This window comes from Colius striatus, chromosome 4 (genome assembly GCF_028858725.1).
Source record: "Colius striatus isolate bColStr4 chromosome 4, bColStr4.1.hap1, whole genome shotgun sequence".
Classification (NCBI taxonomy): domain Eukaryota; kingdom Metazoa; phylum Chordata; class Aves; order Coliiformes; family Coliidae; genus Colius; species Colius striatus.
Window position 1 is genome coordinate 33,434,053 of NC_084762.1, and position 17,446 is coordinate 33,451,498.

The following is a 17,446-nucleotide window of genomic DNA, read 5'->3' on the forward strand; positions in this document are numbered from 1 at the left end:
AATTCATGGAATTGTATCAGTAAAACAGCTGTGAGACCAGACTGCGGCCCTTGGCCTTTAAGGAGTTCATAAACCAAATCCTCTCCCTAGGAATTGCTTTTTGAAACCAAGTACCTAAATATACCATTGCTGTTGACTTGTAAGTTAAAACCAGTGCTGAAATGAAAGGTAACTGTTCTGAATAGAACCGGTTCCAATCTGATTTGGTCTACAACTCATAGCCGATGTAATTTATTTTTGGTTTTGGGTTTGGGTGGTTTTTAGCAGGGAAGGGATATGTATTTCTCTCTGAAACTCTTATCAGTATTTTTAAGATGGTCAAGACCTTACGTCTTGTAAACACGATGACCATTAAGGTCGTGCCTGCAGCAGTGTTAAGGACTGATTCCAAAGACAGGTTTCCGGATCTACCCGTTTGTGGTGCTCTGCAGGGTTGCAGCCTAACTGAACGTGCCATAAGTCAGTGTTTACAGGTACAGGATTACTCTTCAAAGGGATTTTTGAGCATTGCATTGTGCTTACAGCCAATTTCATTGAGTTAATCTCAGTTTTTTACCCAGCATTTGTTTCTCATCTCCCTTAACTTTTCAAAATAAGTTGAAGGTTTATGAAAAACCCAAGAATCTCTTAATTTCTTTTAGGATATTTTTGTCTTTTCATTACTGCTGAGCATAACAGGCTATTACATATTTCATTATAAAGAAAAACTTAGATATTAATATGTCCTAACAGACAATCGTACTTAATCTTTTAGCTACCAAGACTAAATTAATTTACTGTCAATCATATGCTTCCTGTAATGTCCAACAGAATTGCTCAACAATTAGATCTATAGGCTATTTTCATTAAAAGAGAAATAATTACTGCAGGGCAAAGAAAAAAAAAGGCACATAAAAATACATAGTTCTCATTCTTTTCTTTTTTTTGTAACTGCAAAAGAACTTAAGCTTTATAAATAAACAAATAAATACATAAGGTTAGATCCTGCTTTCATGGCCTGGGCTATTATACACCTGTAATTCTGTGGAACCTGGCAGATTTCTGACAAAGAGCACAGCTTGCCACACACCTCGGTATTTGCAGAATGACCCCCTGAGACATTCTGGGTAAGTTAAAATAATGTGTAAATATGGCTAATGCATTCTCCCCCTAAAAGGCTGTCAGACACAGAACAGACAGATTCTTAATAATAATTAGGAAAATTATGATTGTATACTTAGAGAGTAGGTTGAAGATATTACAGCACACTTAAAATTGCTAAATGATATATAGAAGTATATTCTAATTTTGTAATTTTTACATAATTGCAATCAAATATACTTTAGTATGAAATATTACCTAGCAACAAGTGATAAATGGCCAATGTAGATGTTGTCTGAGTACAGCTATATTTTTTACAATCTCAGATTTAATACTTTTTCATTAAGGGGAAGGAATGTGATCTTGTTTTCCCTTAGCTAAAGTTTTCTTTCCCTATACCAACCTTACTAAAAATGTATTTAACAAGCCATTTCATTGCTCTATTAACTATAGGACAGTTTTTTAAGCTTTCAAAGTATCCCATGAATATTTAAATGGTTAATATGATACATTAAAGAACAAGATCACAAAAATATAGAATCTCTGGTAAAGTTTTGCTGAGACAGTTTTTTTAGAATGATTTTTAAGGTTTTGTTTATAATTTTAATGAAGAAATATTTGTGCTGGAACATCCCAAACCAGGGCCTGGTCCCATTTAAATAATGGCAAAATTCCTATTGATTTCAACAGAAATGGCCCTATCCATCCAGTGTTACTTTCCACAGCCCGCATATCTGAATATTAGGGAAATGCTATTAGATTTTAGCCTTCAGAGCCTAGAAATTAAGATACTGGACATACAAGTACTGCTTCTGGGTTTCACAGATTAATTGTTCATATTGTAGTTGCTAGCACACAGCCTTTTGCAAGAAGAATGCTCCCTTTAATCACTCATTTCTGCTTTCACTCAGTCATGGAATATACTGCATATAACTTTGTGATTGAGATCCACATTACGAGCAGCTACTGATTTCAACTACACTTCATTTCCCCTCATCGACCACTGACCATGAAAAGACACACTGGCTGGACAAATGTCTACCCCCACCCAAATCTCACATTTGATCTCATTTTAGCAAGCTGTCTGGAAAACAGAAATACAGTTCACAAAACATTTCTATGTGGAACACAGTCAAAGAAAATGAGACATACTCTTGAATAGTCAAGCTCCCTGGGCGTGGAGTCGGTTAAAGCTCGTACGAGGGCGTTCATCATGCTTATGGGAGGAGAAGGCGGGGAGGACTGAGAGGGTTCTTGCTGTAAGGGGCTCTTTGGTTTGGAAGGCAGCCGACCTCTTCTTCCTTTCAGGCTGTCAGTACGAACAACTAGGCGAAGAAAAAACAAACAAAAAAAGTGAATCGGTTGTGAGTATGTCAGTAAACGATGGGGGCCCACCTGGCAAACATGAGAGCATTCTCCAGTTTCAGCACATGCCTCTGACTGCACAGGAACACAAATGATACCAAAAATTGCATCAGACCCATGGTTGTAAGCAGCAATGTAGCTGCTCATTTAAAACCCAGCTGTGTTCCCAGTACTCATGCTTTGTTTGCAGCACGTCTACATGCCCATGTATGCGTGCCTGTGCACACATGCACTGAGAGACACTCTAACTGCTGAAAGAAAACTGAATGTGAAACACAAATTCTGATGTTCCTACTCCTGGTGCACCTTTCAAATGGCAGAGTTGTTCATTCAAAGTCATTTTAGCTTTCTTGAAGCACTTGAAAAAATATGGTCATGCTACATAGGTTGTATGTGTTAGTGTTTGCAATGGGACAGCTCACACAGTATTACTTAAATATTTGCAGAATTGAGACTAATGAGTTGATATTGTTTCCATTTAAATTAATTGTAATTTTACAAATCAAATTATGGGAATGAGATAAGACTCTACGTCAAAATGCACACAGTCCAGTGCAGCCCCTGGTGAGATAACAGAGAGAAGCCAACAGCATTATCGAGCAACGTTCAAAGTTAATGAAGGACACATTTTGGCCGGTGTCAAATTATTCTCTCGTGACCTTGCTGTTCTTGAACCATAGGGTCTAAAGTCTCGATATGATAATATGAGTGAAAAAGAAGAAAATCAATACATTATTACACAAACACACATATTTGGGGGTAAGTTATGAATCCCACCACTGTAAAGACATCCACGTTCACGCACACAGAGATTCATCAAACAAAATATTTCCGTGTCTGGGATAATAATAGCACTAATCCTTACCTTCTTTAACCATGCCGACGCTGAGACACTTCTGAAACCGGCAGTATTGGCATCTGTTACGACGTCTCTTGTCCACTGGACAGTTTTTATTTGCCAGGCAAACATATTTTGCATTTTTCTGAACTGTTCTCTGTGAAAATACAACACAAAAATAGTAAACTGATTGTTCCTTGAACAACTTAGAACCTGACAAAATGTGTTTTAATTACAACATGAAAAGTGACAGTGCAATTCATATAATTAGATAAAATTAATTTCCTAACACACTAGCCTGCAGGAAAAACAATTTTATTAGTGTTAGCTGCTGACAATGAAAATCATCTAGGATTGTTCTGAAGCAAGTCTCTGGAGACAGGCAACTTTGAATGATAAAATCATATCTGAAATTACCAGGTCATCACATCTACCTTTGGGGATTAGATTATCTCCGCTTTTTAATATCCCTTTGGGAACAATTTTCTGCTTGGTTCATTCCCTTGATTATTGCTGACCTTATTAAAATAAAATCAAAATGATCTGCAATGTACTTCTCTTGCTATCACTATTGTTAGGCAAATACCACAATAGCTGGTTTGGTTAGCCATTAAAAACATCAGAGAGAAAAATACCAGAAACCCCTATAAAAGATGTTTAGTTAAATATTCTGGGAAAGCTAACCTGATCTGGGAAAAAAAGAAAAAAAAGACTAAATTATACTGTAGTTATATACATTTAATTAACTCTAAAATGATCTTAAAACTATACAATAGATTTGAATTTTTTTTAAACCCAGTAAATCTTGAGACAGTATCAAATAGTGATGCAAAAATGTATTGTGTGTTCCCATACTTCAACTCAAAAATACATCAGTAAGTAACTCAGCACCAAAAAAAAGGCATTAATAGGAAAGACCTCAGAAAAGGAACAAATTTATCAGCTCGACATTCAGTATTAAATCTTTCACTGCAAATAAATTAATGGATAAATGTGATTTCATAATTTGTGTTCCTTTTCAAAAAGCAGCCTCAATGTACCAAATACAAGAGACACAGCAAATATTGTTCATTGCGCTTTGGAGCTGAAAAACATTTAATTTTGCAGAATAAGTTCTAGATATAGTGCCAAATCAAGGATATTATATTGATTTCCACAGGGGTAGGATTGAGCCTATAAGAGCTGCAATTTCTAGGTTATTTTTGTTCTCTTTTTGAGTTATATTTAAATAACAAGTGTGTTTCATGGGAGATGTGTATTTTACCAGGTTGTCAAAGGATTATTAACAAGTAACATTAGCAGCTTATGTTCAATAAAAAAAAAATAATCCCCCAACTATTTTTGGACTGTTTTTGTTCTCACCGTATCTTTCACCAGAATGGGGGCATGACTGCTACCTTTGCAGAAAGGAATATTCCAAATAAACCCCAAATACATCAAATCATAAACCTGCTGCTCAGAACCATCCTACCAAAAGTCTATCCCAAGTCCTTGACTTAAGCAAACTACTTGTGAAAATAATACTGGAATCTGAACTCTGTCGAAAGGAAATGACAAAGCACACAAATCTAAGAGCAAAAATACAGTACTCAACTCTTAAAACTACAAGCACAAAGTTTCCCCTGAGAAACTGCCACATGTAAGTTATTTGTGGTGCTACTCAGCTGCAAAGCCTTCTCTGTTACAGAGCAGGCACCAGGACTCTGTCTCATGCTTAGTCACTGCTCTGCAAGCAGCTCTCCACTGGTGAGGACTCACTGGTCTCCTGAACTGAAGATTAATGACGAGGCAGTGACCAAGTAAAACTAGAAATGCTTGGGTTTGTCCCACATAGGAAACCAGTCTCCTCCTGGCCCCAACAGCCTCACTCCAGCTGCCCCTGGGCAACAAATGGCAAGGCTGCCATCAACTAAAATATTAAGTGGATTTTGTGATTTCAGGGTTCCTTTCCTCCCTTAAAAGTGAAGTTTAATTGGAAAGGCTGCATGTATTCTGAGTGAGTTTCACTATGGAATAAATGCAGTTTGTAGCTCGGATCGGGGTGACCCGTGCTACATTGAGGGATGCTGGAAGACCATAGATATATTTGTCCAGCTCATGCCACAGCCCTTTCTCAGGTGACACCGGCTGATCCCTTTATCCTACGGAAGGTTTGCTTGCTTTGGCCTTCTTCAAAAACTTTGGGTAGGTGTCCATCCCACCCTGCTGGGGGTCCCTGAGCTTTAAGACACCACACCCCCAAGCCCTTGAGTGAGCACCAGGAGCATGCTGGGGCTGGTGGGGAGGCTGGGGGAAGTGAAGAGGGGAGCAAACCACGGAGGTCTCACCTTGAAAAAGCCCTTGCAGCCCTCACACGTCCGTACCCCATAGTGCTGACAGGCGGCATTATCGCCACAGACGGCGCAGGTGCCTTCCCCGGACGAGGAGCTTCTGCTGGGTGGAGACGGGAGGCCGCTGCTGCCGCTGCCGCTGCTCTCACCCATCAGGCTGGAGGTGGCTGCATTGAGGCCGAGCGGTGAGAAGGCTAAGGTGGCTGGTCTTTTGGGCAGGTGAAGCCCATAGGAATGGCTCTCCATGGAGGCCTGGCTGGCAGGGGGTCTGTCAGAGCCCAGGGGCAGGCTCAGAGAGGCAGGGTCGTAGCACATGTGAGTGGTTGTGGCCGGCGTGTGGGGAGGCGAGTGCTTGAAGTGGAAGAGGGGAAAGCGTGGAGGCACGGTCTTCATGGGGGTGGCATCCATCAGTTGGCCAGGCGGCACGCAGGTCTGCGTGAGCTGCAGTGGAGGCTCATCCCACAGGCTCTGATGAGAAGGGAAGCCAGGAGTGGTGGGCGTGGAGGGTGGAGATTGTTTGAAGTACATGGAAGTGCTGGGCATCCCCTCATCTGTGGAAGGTGGCAGTGAGGGCTGGTACGGGGAGAGGCGAGGGTCTTCCATCTTTATGAGGGGCCTCTGGCTGGAGGAGGCAGATTGCATTTGGTAGAGGCAAGAAGGCTTGAGCTCGTAGCTGCCAGAGTAACCCTCCATAAAGGTGCTGAAGCTGGGAAGCGATGTGGTAGCAGTGGCAGTGATTTCAGTACTGCTTAGGTCCATGGTCAGCTTGGCATAGTCAGGGTTCATGATCTCCGAGCTGTATTCCGAGCCATATGCGTAGGTTTGAGCTGCATAATTTGAACCGGGCGGTGAAGGACTATACTGCGCTTGCACACAGGGCATATCTGCAAGGGCAAAGGAGGATGTTAACAGCAAGCCCAGCACTGAGGCCATGGCTCAGGCCCTCATGAACATCCTTCCTGGAAGCTTCCCCACATTTCACGGAGCTCAGTTAAGACACTCAACTCTCATTCTCGCCTGGACAGGGGACATAAAAATTAGCCTCAAGTCTTAGCCTTTCAACAAGAAATATGCATCAGCGATTGACTAAGCACTAGGTGTTAGCGAGTCTGCTCTCATCTAGTCATAGGAGCAACTCAAATTTATACTAGGGTCAGTGAGAGAAGAATCTATCTCAAGCTGCCCTACATCTGCTGCTTAATATACATAGGTGTCAATGAGAATTAGATAAGCTGAATGAAAACAGTTTATGTCTCTAAATCTATATGAGTGCAACCATGCCATAAAATTTTCATGAAGGGTAAATGAGATTATCAAATGCATAATATTAAAAATTATACTTATTTTAACAGAAACAGCAGCTGCACTACATGTCAGAGGAATGACTCTAATCACAGTGTTTACTACTTAGGACTTGCAAACATCAATTTGCTTACCCAACTCCGGGCCTTTGAAGCATATTTCTGGTCAGCTAATTATTTAAGGTTGCTGCCCAACTAGTAGTTTTAAGGCTTATCTGCGGTAGAACATTCTCCTCAAAGAAGTGGGTGGTATAACATATCTGTAAATTTGCAAAAATGTAAGAGAAAAAGTGTGTGGTGTTTCTGTTTCCGGTTTTATGGGAAAGCAAGGCTGAGGCTGCTCATATAATTGTTTTTATCCATTGGTCATAAAAGTTTATGTGGTTCACTGATAGCTGGAACGGGTGAAGCAAAACACAGCCTGGCTATAAAGACACTTTTTCAAATTTTAGATGTCCTACCACTATTTCCTTCGCTGCTTTCAGGAAATAATGGACCCAATTCTGCACTCCATTTGAGGTTTGCCTAGCTAAACACTGTGAGACTCTAGCCCAATATTTGCAACCCAAACTAAAAGTGTATGGTGTATTTTGCTTCCACAGCAGAGGAACAAAATGCAGCAATTCATATAAATTCTCTCATAAAGAGAAAACTAAATATGGAGACAACATGTATCAAAATTAAGTGCAGTTCAACTCTTCTCAATAGTGGTAATTTATTTTCCAAAAGCATTTGAGAAACAATTTGTACTAAAAAAAAGAGCTGCCTGGAAAATAATGACGTTTTCCTCAGTGTTTTTAACTCACTTCACTAACAGTTTTAAAATATTCACTTGAGCCTGGCATGCAGGAATCAAAATAATCTGTGTTAAATCAACTTTTAATTCTTTTCTCCCTGCTTTGCAGAGAAACATATTCGAACTAAGCTCTAGATTTCAACTGTTGTACTGTCACAAACCATTCTGATCTTTCTTCTTAAGAAAACATTAAAAAACTGAGAGAAAAAAAAAAGGTGCTGTTTTCTGAAATTAAGATCTTCCTGCTTGTAAATCCAAATGCTGAAAGAAAAAAGCTGGGTAGCCCTTTCACAAACCTTGGCTCCTAATGTTATTTCTGCATTTTAGTACCGTTGTCTTTTTTCCCTATCACTTTCTGTCCATGCCCATTACTATAATTTCCTAGTTTAAGGGCTGTCTGTTAAAATCTAGTGATCAGTGTCTAATCAAATAAAAATGGAAAGAAACTCCTTCCACACACCTCCACTGAGAACTGACTGAGAACACAACTGAGCAAGTAGACAGATAAGGTCACAAATGGATGTGTCGACACACAGCTCTAGGAAAAAAAAAAAAGGGCTTTTTTGCTAGCTCAGAAAATGAGGAGTTCAGTGAAACAGATCGTTATGCCTTTTCCCCCCCTGCTTTTTTTCTGAGCACAACCGGGTTATGTCACTGAATTCTGAGCGAAGTGGAGTAAGAAAACGCCTCAAAAAAGGACAACCTGACAACAGAAAAAAAAAAAATACCCTTAACCTTAAAGTCTGGTCTCTCCTAGCTCTGCGGGACTCGTCCTACCTCACCCTTTGCCAGCATACTTGACTAATTGTAACCCCTCATTTTCCATTTAGGGCACCAATATTAATTACCCCTCAAAGTAAACAACCTGGGATTTTTTTCTTTAATACCCAACAATATAAAAAAACAAACAAACAAAACAAAAAGCCCCACGGGAAGCGCATTGATGAGCAGCTTGTCACCAAAGCCCAAATGAATGGGTAAAAGAATCACAGTAGGGACATTCAGAGCTATTACCTTTTTGTTCTGCTTGACATGAGGGATGCTCAGCCTAACGCCCACCGGGCGCTCCCCACCGGGACTCAAACATCCCTCCCATTTTCGCCTTAAACCTGGCACCTCTGCGACCGGGAGCTCTCAGCCTCCATGCGCTCAAGCACGGCCTCGCTAAAAGCGCTGCGAAAACGCAGGCGCTCCCCAAACCCCTTGGGGATTTAAACACCTCACGGCCTCGGTCGGGGGACCGATGATGCCAAAGAGATTTGGGAAGAGTAGGGGCAGCGGCAGGAGCTCCCGCATCCCCTCCTCCTCCTCCTCTCCCGGACTCAGCCGGGCCCGGCAGAGCGGCACCTTACCTGGCGGGTATCTTGCGCGCTGAATGGTGGGGCTGGAGGTGCGGACGGAGGCGGCGGCGGCGGGCGGCGGCGGGGTGGGTGCCGGCTGGGACCTCTCTGCGGAGGCGGGTCTCGTGCCTGGCCTCGGCGGGGGGCGCTCTTCCGACCCGGGCTCTGTGCAGCGGCGGCGGGAGGAGAAGGCAGAGTGAGGGGGCGGCGGTGCCCGGAGGGGCACAGCCTCCCCCCGCCCCACGGCGCCTCGCGGGGGCGCGGCGCGAAGCCTTCCCCCACGACAAGCCTCTACATCGCCCCACTGGTGGGAACGGGGCAGAGCGTTTCTGCCGGCTCCCGCTCCTTCATCACACAAAAGGCACCGGTCTGTGATAACGGAGCCGCTCGTTTGCCTCCCTGAGCAAGGAGCCTGGGGAAGGCAAGAGGAGGGCCCCGGGCGGGGTGACTACAACCAGCAGGGGAGCATCCTAGTGCGTCCACTTCCCCGCGGGAACTTTCTTTGTTTAGGAGACAGGCAGGGGGAGGCACCAGGATGGGAGCAGGTTGGAAGTTTCTATGAAAAGTACCGGCCGGACTAGCCGGGTATCTCCTAACCAGCCCGGACAACCTACGGTGTCTCCGTGCCCCGCGGGATGCCCCGCGGCCACCATCGCGGGGTAGGGAGCGCGGTCCCGCCGTGTGCCCCCAGCTCAGGGCAGCTGTCTGCCCCGGCCCACCCGGCGCTACCAGCACGGTTGGGGGCTTCGAGGCAGAGCGGGGGATGCGCGGCGGCGCCGGCCCCTGCCCACGAGTACCGCTCCTCGGTGACTCTCTCCCGCTCCTTGTCTTTTTTCTCTGTTTTTTTGCTTTCCCCTGCCTTTGATCCAACTCCCCCCCCCCCCCCCCCCACCCGGCCAGCTCTTGGGATGTTAAGCGAGTGCCGACTCTTCTCTTTCTCTCCAGAGAGTTTTGTTCCCTCCCGAGCTCCTGCGAGGCGGCTTCCCGGCCGGCGTGGAGCGCCCTAGGGCTCCGCTCCGCCTCCCCCCCCCCCCCCCCTCCCGCCCCGAGCTGCCGGTTACCTAGAGACACTCGCTGCGCTTTTAACCATGCAACACCCCTCCGGACTGCAGCCGCCCGAGCCAGGAGCGTAGAGCCGTAAGGGCTGTAAATTAGGAGGAAATAACTACCCTTGTCAAAGCTCTTTTCTTCCTCCGTGCACTTTACATTCAGCCCCCAGTGACACCCCTCCCCACCCTGTAATACGAGGAGGAAACCGTGAAATACTCCATTGTGATTGTGACTTCTTCAGACGAGTTTCGAAACCTTCATTTACCCGGGAGGGATCGCGAAGGGGGAAGCTCCATTGAATTAAAAAGTTTTGAGCTCGATTTCCACCGCCGATTAGCTCGCGATATTTTTAGGGGGGAGGGAGATCGCCCCGAGCCGCACTGTCACTCCACCAAAGATCCACGAGCTCGCGTAAGATTCACCTCCGAAGAAACCGTCTGGTCTGGTTTAGTCCATTGTTTTTTACCGGGGCTTGACTCCAGCATACAACGGTCTCCACGGAGGAGCGAAAAATAGGGCGAAGAATGTAATCGAGTGAAGCGGCTTGGATAAAAGTTAGTGATTCATTCCCAAACTTTTTTTTTTCTTTCCTGGAGAAAAAAAAAATCCGATCCCAACAACACCGATCCCCCTACAGCAAACAGCGTTTTCCGCCCTTTCCCTGGGAAATACCCTCGCATGACATCCATCGTCTCCAAACATTGCAAGTTAAATAACAGTTATTAACTAGGCGCGCGAAGGTGAGCCGCATCTTCGCCCAGGAGTATCGTAAAAATGCCGTCCCGATAACAGTCCCCCGACATACTATCGCAACCGAGGCTGTCTCGCCTCTTTTCATGACCGAAACTTCTTTCGCAGCTACGAAGGCGAGAGGCGCCACAGGGGCCGGGAGCTGGGCAGCGGCGGCGCAGCCCAACTCCCCGCACGGCACCACCCGTGCCGCGGCACCGCCGCCCCTCGTTACCGCTTCTGACCTCCGAAGGGAAAAGTGCACATTGCCGAGGAGCAGATGCCGGGCAGACGTGCCGAGCAAAGATCCCGTCTCATTTCAATACAATATATCACATTCCTGCAATTACCTCTTGGGCGAGCTCTTTCGGGCTGCCGAGGGGGGCTGCTTTCTCCCAAAGTGTGATTAGATCAACCTGCCCCGCCGTCCCTATTAGACAGCTCCAACTTGTGCAAACAAAACCACCTATTTCCCAAGCGCAGACAAATTGTTGCCATTCATCACTGGCGCTGTAAACTCCCCGCCGCCGCCGGCAGCATCATTTCCATGACAACAACTAGCAGAAATACCTCAGTACCACCGTGCTCCGGATCCCGCTTCTCTCAACCACAGCCCTCCCGTTAGCGAGGGGCGGCAGTGCCCCGGGCACGGCTGGGGTTGCTGAGCCGTCAGGGAGGCTCGGGAAGCCGAGTGGCAAATGACCGTCCACGGAGGGTGGGGGTGTGGGGGGGTGAGGGGTGCGAGGGAGAAAGGAGGGCAATGGGGGAAGGAGAGTGAAAAGTTTCAGCGAGAGCCCGGCACGGCAGCTCGTCGGCGGAGCCGCATCGCCCGCCGCCGGCATCTCCCGAGCATCTACCCCGGCGGCACAACTTTCACGGAGTGGGGACAGGTCGAGTCGTCCCTCTCCCTCAGCCGCTCCCGCTCATTCATATACGTACTCGGTTGCTGTGAAGGTTCCGTCTTTACATCTAGTTTGTAGGTGCCCGCTTCCTTAAAGGCGCATGTAGGCGCTGTCCAGCGGCAAGACCCGAGACACAAAACCCCGCAGACTCCCGGCAGCTGCAGGTCCGGAGGGTGCGTTATCCCGAGGCATGGAAAAGGATTGCAAAAGCCCGAGGAGCCAGGAGCCCGTCCCCGGGCGAAGGGAGGGAGGCAGGGAGCGGGCAGGCGGGCAAGGGATGCCGAGTCGCCGTCGCCGCTGCCGCGATGTGCCTTTGTGTGTGTGTGCGGCGGGAGCCGGGCCGGGACCAGAGCCCGCGTCCCCGGTGCGAGTGCCCCGGGGTGCGCGTGTGCCTGCGCGGAGAGAGGGGACGGAGGCGCCTCTCTGCGCTGTTCTCCCGCTCCCTCTCTCTGAACGTCATTTATGTGAGAGGAGCCCTAGCGGCCTCTCCATAGAGCGGCTGGAATGCGAAACGTCAATAGTGACGCCATGGGAGCCTGACGCTACTGACCCCCCCCCCCCCCCCCCCGCCCCAGTGTGTGCGCCGCGCTCTCGCCGCACCGCGCCGAGCTGTGCCGAGCCGAGCCGCGCCGCCGGCAGCGGGACGGGGTGCCCGGCCGGCCGGCTCCCCGCCGCAGCCCGGCCAGTCGCTCCCAAACGGAGTGGTTGCTGTTTTTATTATTGTTGTTATTATTTATTATTCTAATCGACAACAGGGACTGTATTGTGTGGTTTTTGCAGAAGCAGCAACTCACCAGCTGCTTACTGGAGTGGTTCAAGGGGAAAAGAGCTTTCCTTGGTTAGTGACTGTCACTTTCAGGAATAATTTATTACAGGATTCTTTTTCCCTTTTTTTCTCTTTTCCCATTTTTCCTTTTATTTTTCTCTTTTTTTCTGCCTTTTTTCCTCTTTTTTTTCCTCTTCCCCCCCTTCCCCTCTCCCTTTTTTTTTTTTGGTATTTTGTTTTGTTTTGTTTTTCTCTTCTTTTTACCCCCTTTTGAAACTTTCCAGTGCGCACGAGCAAAACAGAGGTTGTGGAAGGTGCGACTATGAGCGGGCACCGGTGCGAGCGGCTCACAAAAACCCCGCCTGCTGCCTGTGCGTGTGTGTCCGTCTGTGTGTCGGCCCGGGGCACCGGCCTCGCGGCGGCTGTCTGCCCCGCCGCCCACGCTGGCAGCAGCTGCTCGCCATTGTGCCCGGTGCCGTGTTTACTTCCGCCGCCAGCCGCCGGGATGTTTGCTATTGTCATTGCAGCCGCTACGGCCGCTGCTGTGTCTGTGCTTCGCAAAGAGAGGCTCAGCGATGGGGGTTCTACCGACGGGGAGCGGAACAGCTGCGAGGCCGGGAGCGAGCGAGGCGCCGCGCCGCACAGCAGAGACCGGCGGCGGCACTTTCGCTTTGCCCGCTCGGAGCCTGCCGCCTGTCGCTCCACCAGCCCGTCACCGGCACCGCTGCAGCGCGAGCTCCCGCCCCGGCCGGCGGGGAGAAGAGGCCACGGCGGGCGCGGACTTCTGCAGACGCCGCGGACCAGCGGTGGGTTACGGCGCGGAAAGCGCCGTACGCGCCCGGGATCCCCGTCCTCTCCGGCGGCTCGGCCGGCGCCGGGTGCACGCCGGGGCCTCCCGCCCTCCCTCGTTCCCTCCCGGGAGAGCGCGGGTACCGGGCCCCCGCTCCCCCCGCGGGGGAACCCGCCGTCCAGCGGGCTCCCCGCGCGGCGACACTTCCCCTCCGGACGCAACCAGCCCCGGCGGGGCCAATCAGCGCCTCCGCGTCACCGCGGAACGCCATCCTCGTGCCGCCGCGGCCAATCCACGCACAGGACGCGGCGGGCCCCGTTCCGAGGGGCGTGGCGTGGCGGGCTGACGCACGGCGGCCGCGTCATTGACGCAAGCGGCGTTGCTAAATTTAGCCGCCGGGCCCCGTGCAGGGCGATCGGGATCGCGCGGGGGAGGGGGCGGAGCTGGAGCCCATTAAGCGGCGGCGGCGGCGGGGCGGGCGGCCGCGCGCGCGCGTGGGGCTATTTTTGGGCCCCCCCAGTTGTGATCCGGCCAAACCAAATATAGACGCGGGCGGGTATTTATAGCGCCGGCAAGTCCCATTGTCGTGGGGCTGCGCCCCCGCCCGCGCTCGGCTTCCTCTGCGCAGGGGGTGGAGTGCAGGGCCATGGGGACCTCGGCGCGCCCACGCAACCCCTCCCGCCCGGGGCACCGACTGCCCCTCGCGACTCTTATCAGGGAGAAAGCCGCAGCGGGCCGCTGGCGGGTAGGGCAGCCCCGGCTCTCTTTCCCTCCTCAAAAAAGTCGCGCAGGGTCGGGCTTCGCGGCTCGGCAACCCCTCCGCGTGGCGGGGCTGCCGTCTCGGGGCGATTTCTTCGGTGCAGTGTGCGCTGCCATACCATCCCAGTCCAGTCCTGCCCTGCCCTCCCCCGGCGATCACTTGACATTCCCGAGCGGCGGCCAATCTGCCATTGCAGGGGGGCGGCGGAGGGGCCGGGGCCAGGATTCCCCTCTGCTGGTGAGGGCCACGCGTGGAAGCGAACGAGGGGTGTTTCCGCGGCGGGGATGCCCCGCTTGGCCGTGGCGGGGATACCCCCTGCCTGACGCAACGGAGCGGAGCAGGGGCGGTGGCGGGCGCGCATAGAGCGGCCGTGACCTCATGGCAGAAGCGGCGGCTGGTTGGGAGTCCTTCCCCTGCCCCCCCCCAACCAGCCCTCCTTCCCCCCTGCCCCCCCGCGCCTGTTGAGTAAGCGTCAGGAGAAGTGAAAATGCCATGACGGGCCGGTGCGCTCATCCCCGATGCTGACATGCGGCGAGAAGGGAGATTCCCTTTGATGCCGCTGCCGGCGTGGGCGGTTGAGGGCAGGGGAGGGGAGAGGGTGGCACTTTCCGCCCGCCGCTCACCCCGGGCACCAGCCTTGATAAAAATACTCCGTTTTCCATGCTGTCATTTCTCCTTTGCATCTCGGCCTCTCTGCTGGGAAAGGGACTCTGCGGAGCGCGGCAGTCGCTCGAGGCCGGGCCTCTCGCCTCCTCTGGGCGGGCTACCCTCGGCGTATAAAATCACCCACCGTCATCCCGAAACTCGCAGCTCTGTACTGAGAATGTGTGCAAGTGCAAAATGTCGGTACCAGGTGGACAGTCCCAGAAACCGTATTGCCCCCCTCACTCCTTCCCCTCTCCCCTGCCTCGTCCCTCCCCCGCCTCGGGTACTCCGTGCAAACCCAGTCCCGTAGGACGTGAAAATACCGTCATGCAAGCAGGTTAAAAAAAAACCCCTCAACTCAACAAAACCCACCCCAAACCGTCGGCAAGAGTGTTTTGAAAGCCTTTAAAATAATCTTCGAGATGCTATTTAAAGAAATGCTACACAGGAAACGGGATATTTGGAGAAAGTGGCGTTAAGAGCGATACGCACTTCAGGAAGATGCAGTGCTGGGCTGGATGCCGGGCTCACCGCCTGGCTGAAGGCAGGAGTTTCCTCTGGGGAGAGCACGGTCTGCTGTTGTGCAGTTACTTACGAAATGAGAGGTCACTCACTACACGCTGCGTGCTTCCCAAGCGGCAAAAAAGGAAGTCCTTCGTGCAAGGAGCTCCCGGTCTAAGAATAAACACCGGGGCAGAGGGAGAGATAAGGGGACAGGAACAATACGAGGCAAATTGTCTAACTGGTGTGTATACACGTCGGCTTCATTGGCTGGAGACAGCAGTGCAGGAGTGAGGGCCAGAAGGATGGTGTTCCCTGGTTATACTGGATAACTCGGGATAATCAAACCTGCACTGGAGGGAATGCAGGGAGGAGAGGAAGCCTGTAGCAATGTGGAGGGAGCCTTGGGAGAAATAATGCTCCAGGAGGTGGGGAAGGTTGTTGAGGGACATTTTCTGTGTGATGCCAGAGTTCAAGACGCTGAAGATTATGCAACGGGGGGGGGAAGGGGGGGTTTGACAGAGGGGCACTGTGAGTAAACAAGGGGGAGAGGCTGAGGGGTTCACTTCCAGTGGCCACCCATGCATTTTCATTTATGGCCAAAGTTATTTGGCCATGACAACTCCTCATTAGATTTTGTAGTTGACTTCTCCAAGACCAGAGCTTGTGCAGGTCAAGCTACAAACTTGCGTGACTTGAGGCAATGAAAATATCACAGGTTTTAGACTTCTACTGTAGAATTTAAATACCCAAGTCTAAAAACAAAATCCAGAAATCCTGACCAGCTGCCATCTATCTCCATCTGCCATCTAGAGGCATCGAAATTCAGGAGTGCCATAAAAGTGGTCTTCGGCAGGTCATCTAGTCCAAGCTCCTACTCAAAGATTATCCCCCTATATTCCCTATTTTCCCTCAGGATGTAGAAAACAACTGTTCCTCTGCCTAAATGCCACCTTGTAGGAAAACCTCAAAAGAGGAGTCAGTTGGTGCACCCAAATTACACAGTAGCTTCAGCTACACAGTAGTTTCAGCACCAGATTGTGGTTTGGGGCAGGTGGCAAAGGTGGGGATGGGTAGAGTTAACCTACATTCACCACTCCCAGGAGATTGCTGTAATCCCAGCATCATTCTGGGTGGCATCCCACCTGTTTGAAATGGTGAAATCACTTTTGGGCTTGTGTGCAAGCACTGTAGTCTAGTGCTTCAGGCTCGCTGCTGGAATGGAGCAGATCTTCTCATCCATTCCTGCTCCAAGGACAGCTTATTTTATGTTAAATACTGGTAGTATAAAAATAACACCATGGCCTTACGCAAACTTTTTTCTTGCCTGGTTAATCCCTTGCTACTGAGCATGATTTCTATAGTAAAAACTCCCTTTTACCTTCATGCTTTCCTGGACAACCAATAACCTGGTGACAAGGCCATTCTCTCACTTAACAGTGTGGATTTGAGTCTCTTCAAGCAGAGAAATGAGCTGAATTCCAGATGTTCTAAGGAGTTGAATGCCCGTTTCCTAGGCAGTGCTGTAATTTGCAAAGCTACAGAGTCAACAGAAGGTAACACCCATCTTCCTCCAGCTGTCTCTTTGAAAAAGCTCATAGGTGAGCATTTTTGAGATTGGATTCTGATACACTGGGACTTTCTGCAGTCCTAAGATATGTATCCTTGCTCCAGAAGAGTGCAATTTGGGATGTGGCCCCTGTCAACTTGTTGCAAGTAGTCAGTTTTGCACCCTTTTCTCACCCTGCAAGCATGCAAAGAGTTAGAATATTAATTTGGATTTCTTGATTTCTTTCTGTGGATGGGGCAGTAAAGAAAAAAAAATGGTTATAAATTTGGTCAGCTGAAACCTCGTTGGATTTAGGTCTGACTCAGTACTCCATCCTTCAGAGGAATCCTGCCATTCAGAAAATAAATGTAGGTTCTGGTGCTGATCAAGATGAATAAAGTCTTGAAAACAAGATGTGATCCTGGTAAAAAATGACACCTAGCCGAGTCTGGATAGTCTGGAACAGCAGCTCTTCCTCAGCTCCCTCACATGGGTAGCCCAGCAAGTTTCTGTATATGAGGTAGCATGCTACAATAGGTAGTCAAGACACCTAATTTATCTCCGCTGTGTTTCCAAACCGAAAGAGGAACTCATCCTGCCTCATTTGCTTGAAGGGTGCCCTTGTCATACAGAGGTCATATTGAGGAAGAGGAGTAAGGCCTAGCTTAGCCTTTGGTGGTGTGTTACCCCTTCCCAAAACTGAG

The 17,446-nt window shown here is 49.5% G+C and overlaps 1 protein-coding gene across 1 annotated transcript in view; it reads right to left on the reverse strand.

Moving 5' to 3' along the window:
* NR4A3 (nuclear receptor subfamily 4 group A member 3) overlaps positions 1-11,852 on the reverse strand; it is a 29,143-nt gene extending 17,291 nt beyond the window's left edge. Inside the window, exons 1-5 of the mRNA XM_061995591.1 lie at positions 11,769-11,852; positions 9,063-9,215; positions 5,611-6,497; positions 3,311-3,440; positions 2,233-2,405 (exon numbers count right to left, since the gene is read on the reverse strand). Of these exons, the coding sequence (XP_061851575.1) occupies positions 2,233-2,405; positions 3,311-3,440; positions 5,611-6,495 (1,188 nt within the window). The 5' untranslated portion in view covers positions 6,496-6,497; positions 9,063-9,215; positions 11,769-11,852. The remainder of the gene's footprint in view (positions 1-2,232; positions 2,406-3,310; positions 3,441-5,610; positions 6,498-9,062; positions 9,216-11,768) is intronic.
* Between the last annotated feature and the right edge of the window lie 5,594 nt (positions 11,853-17,446).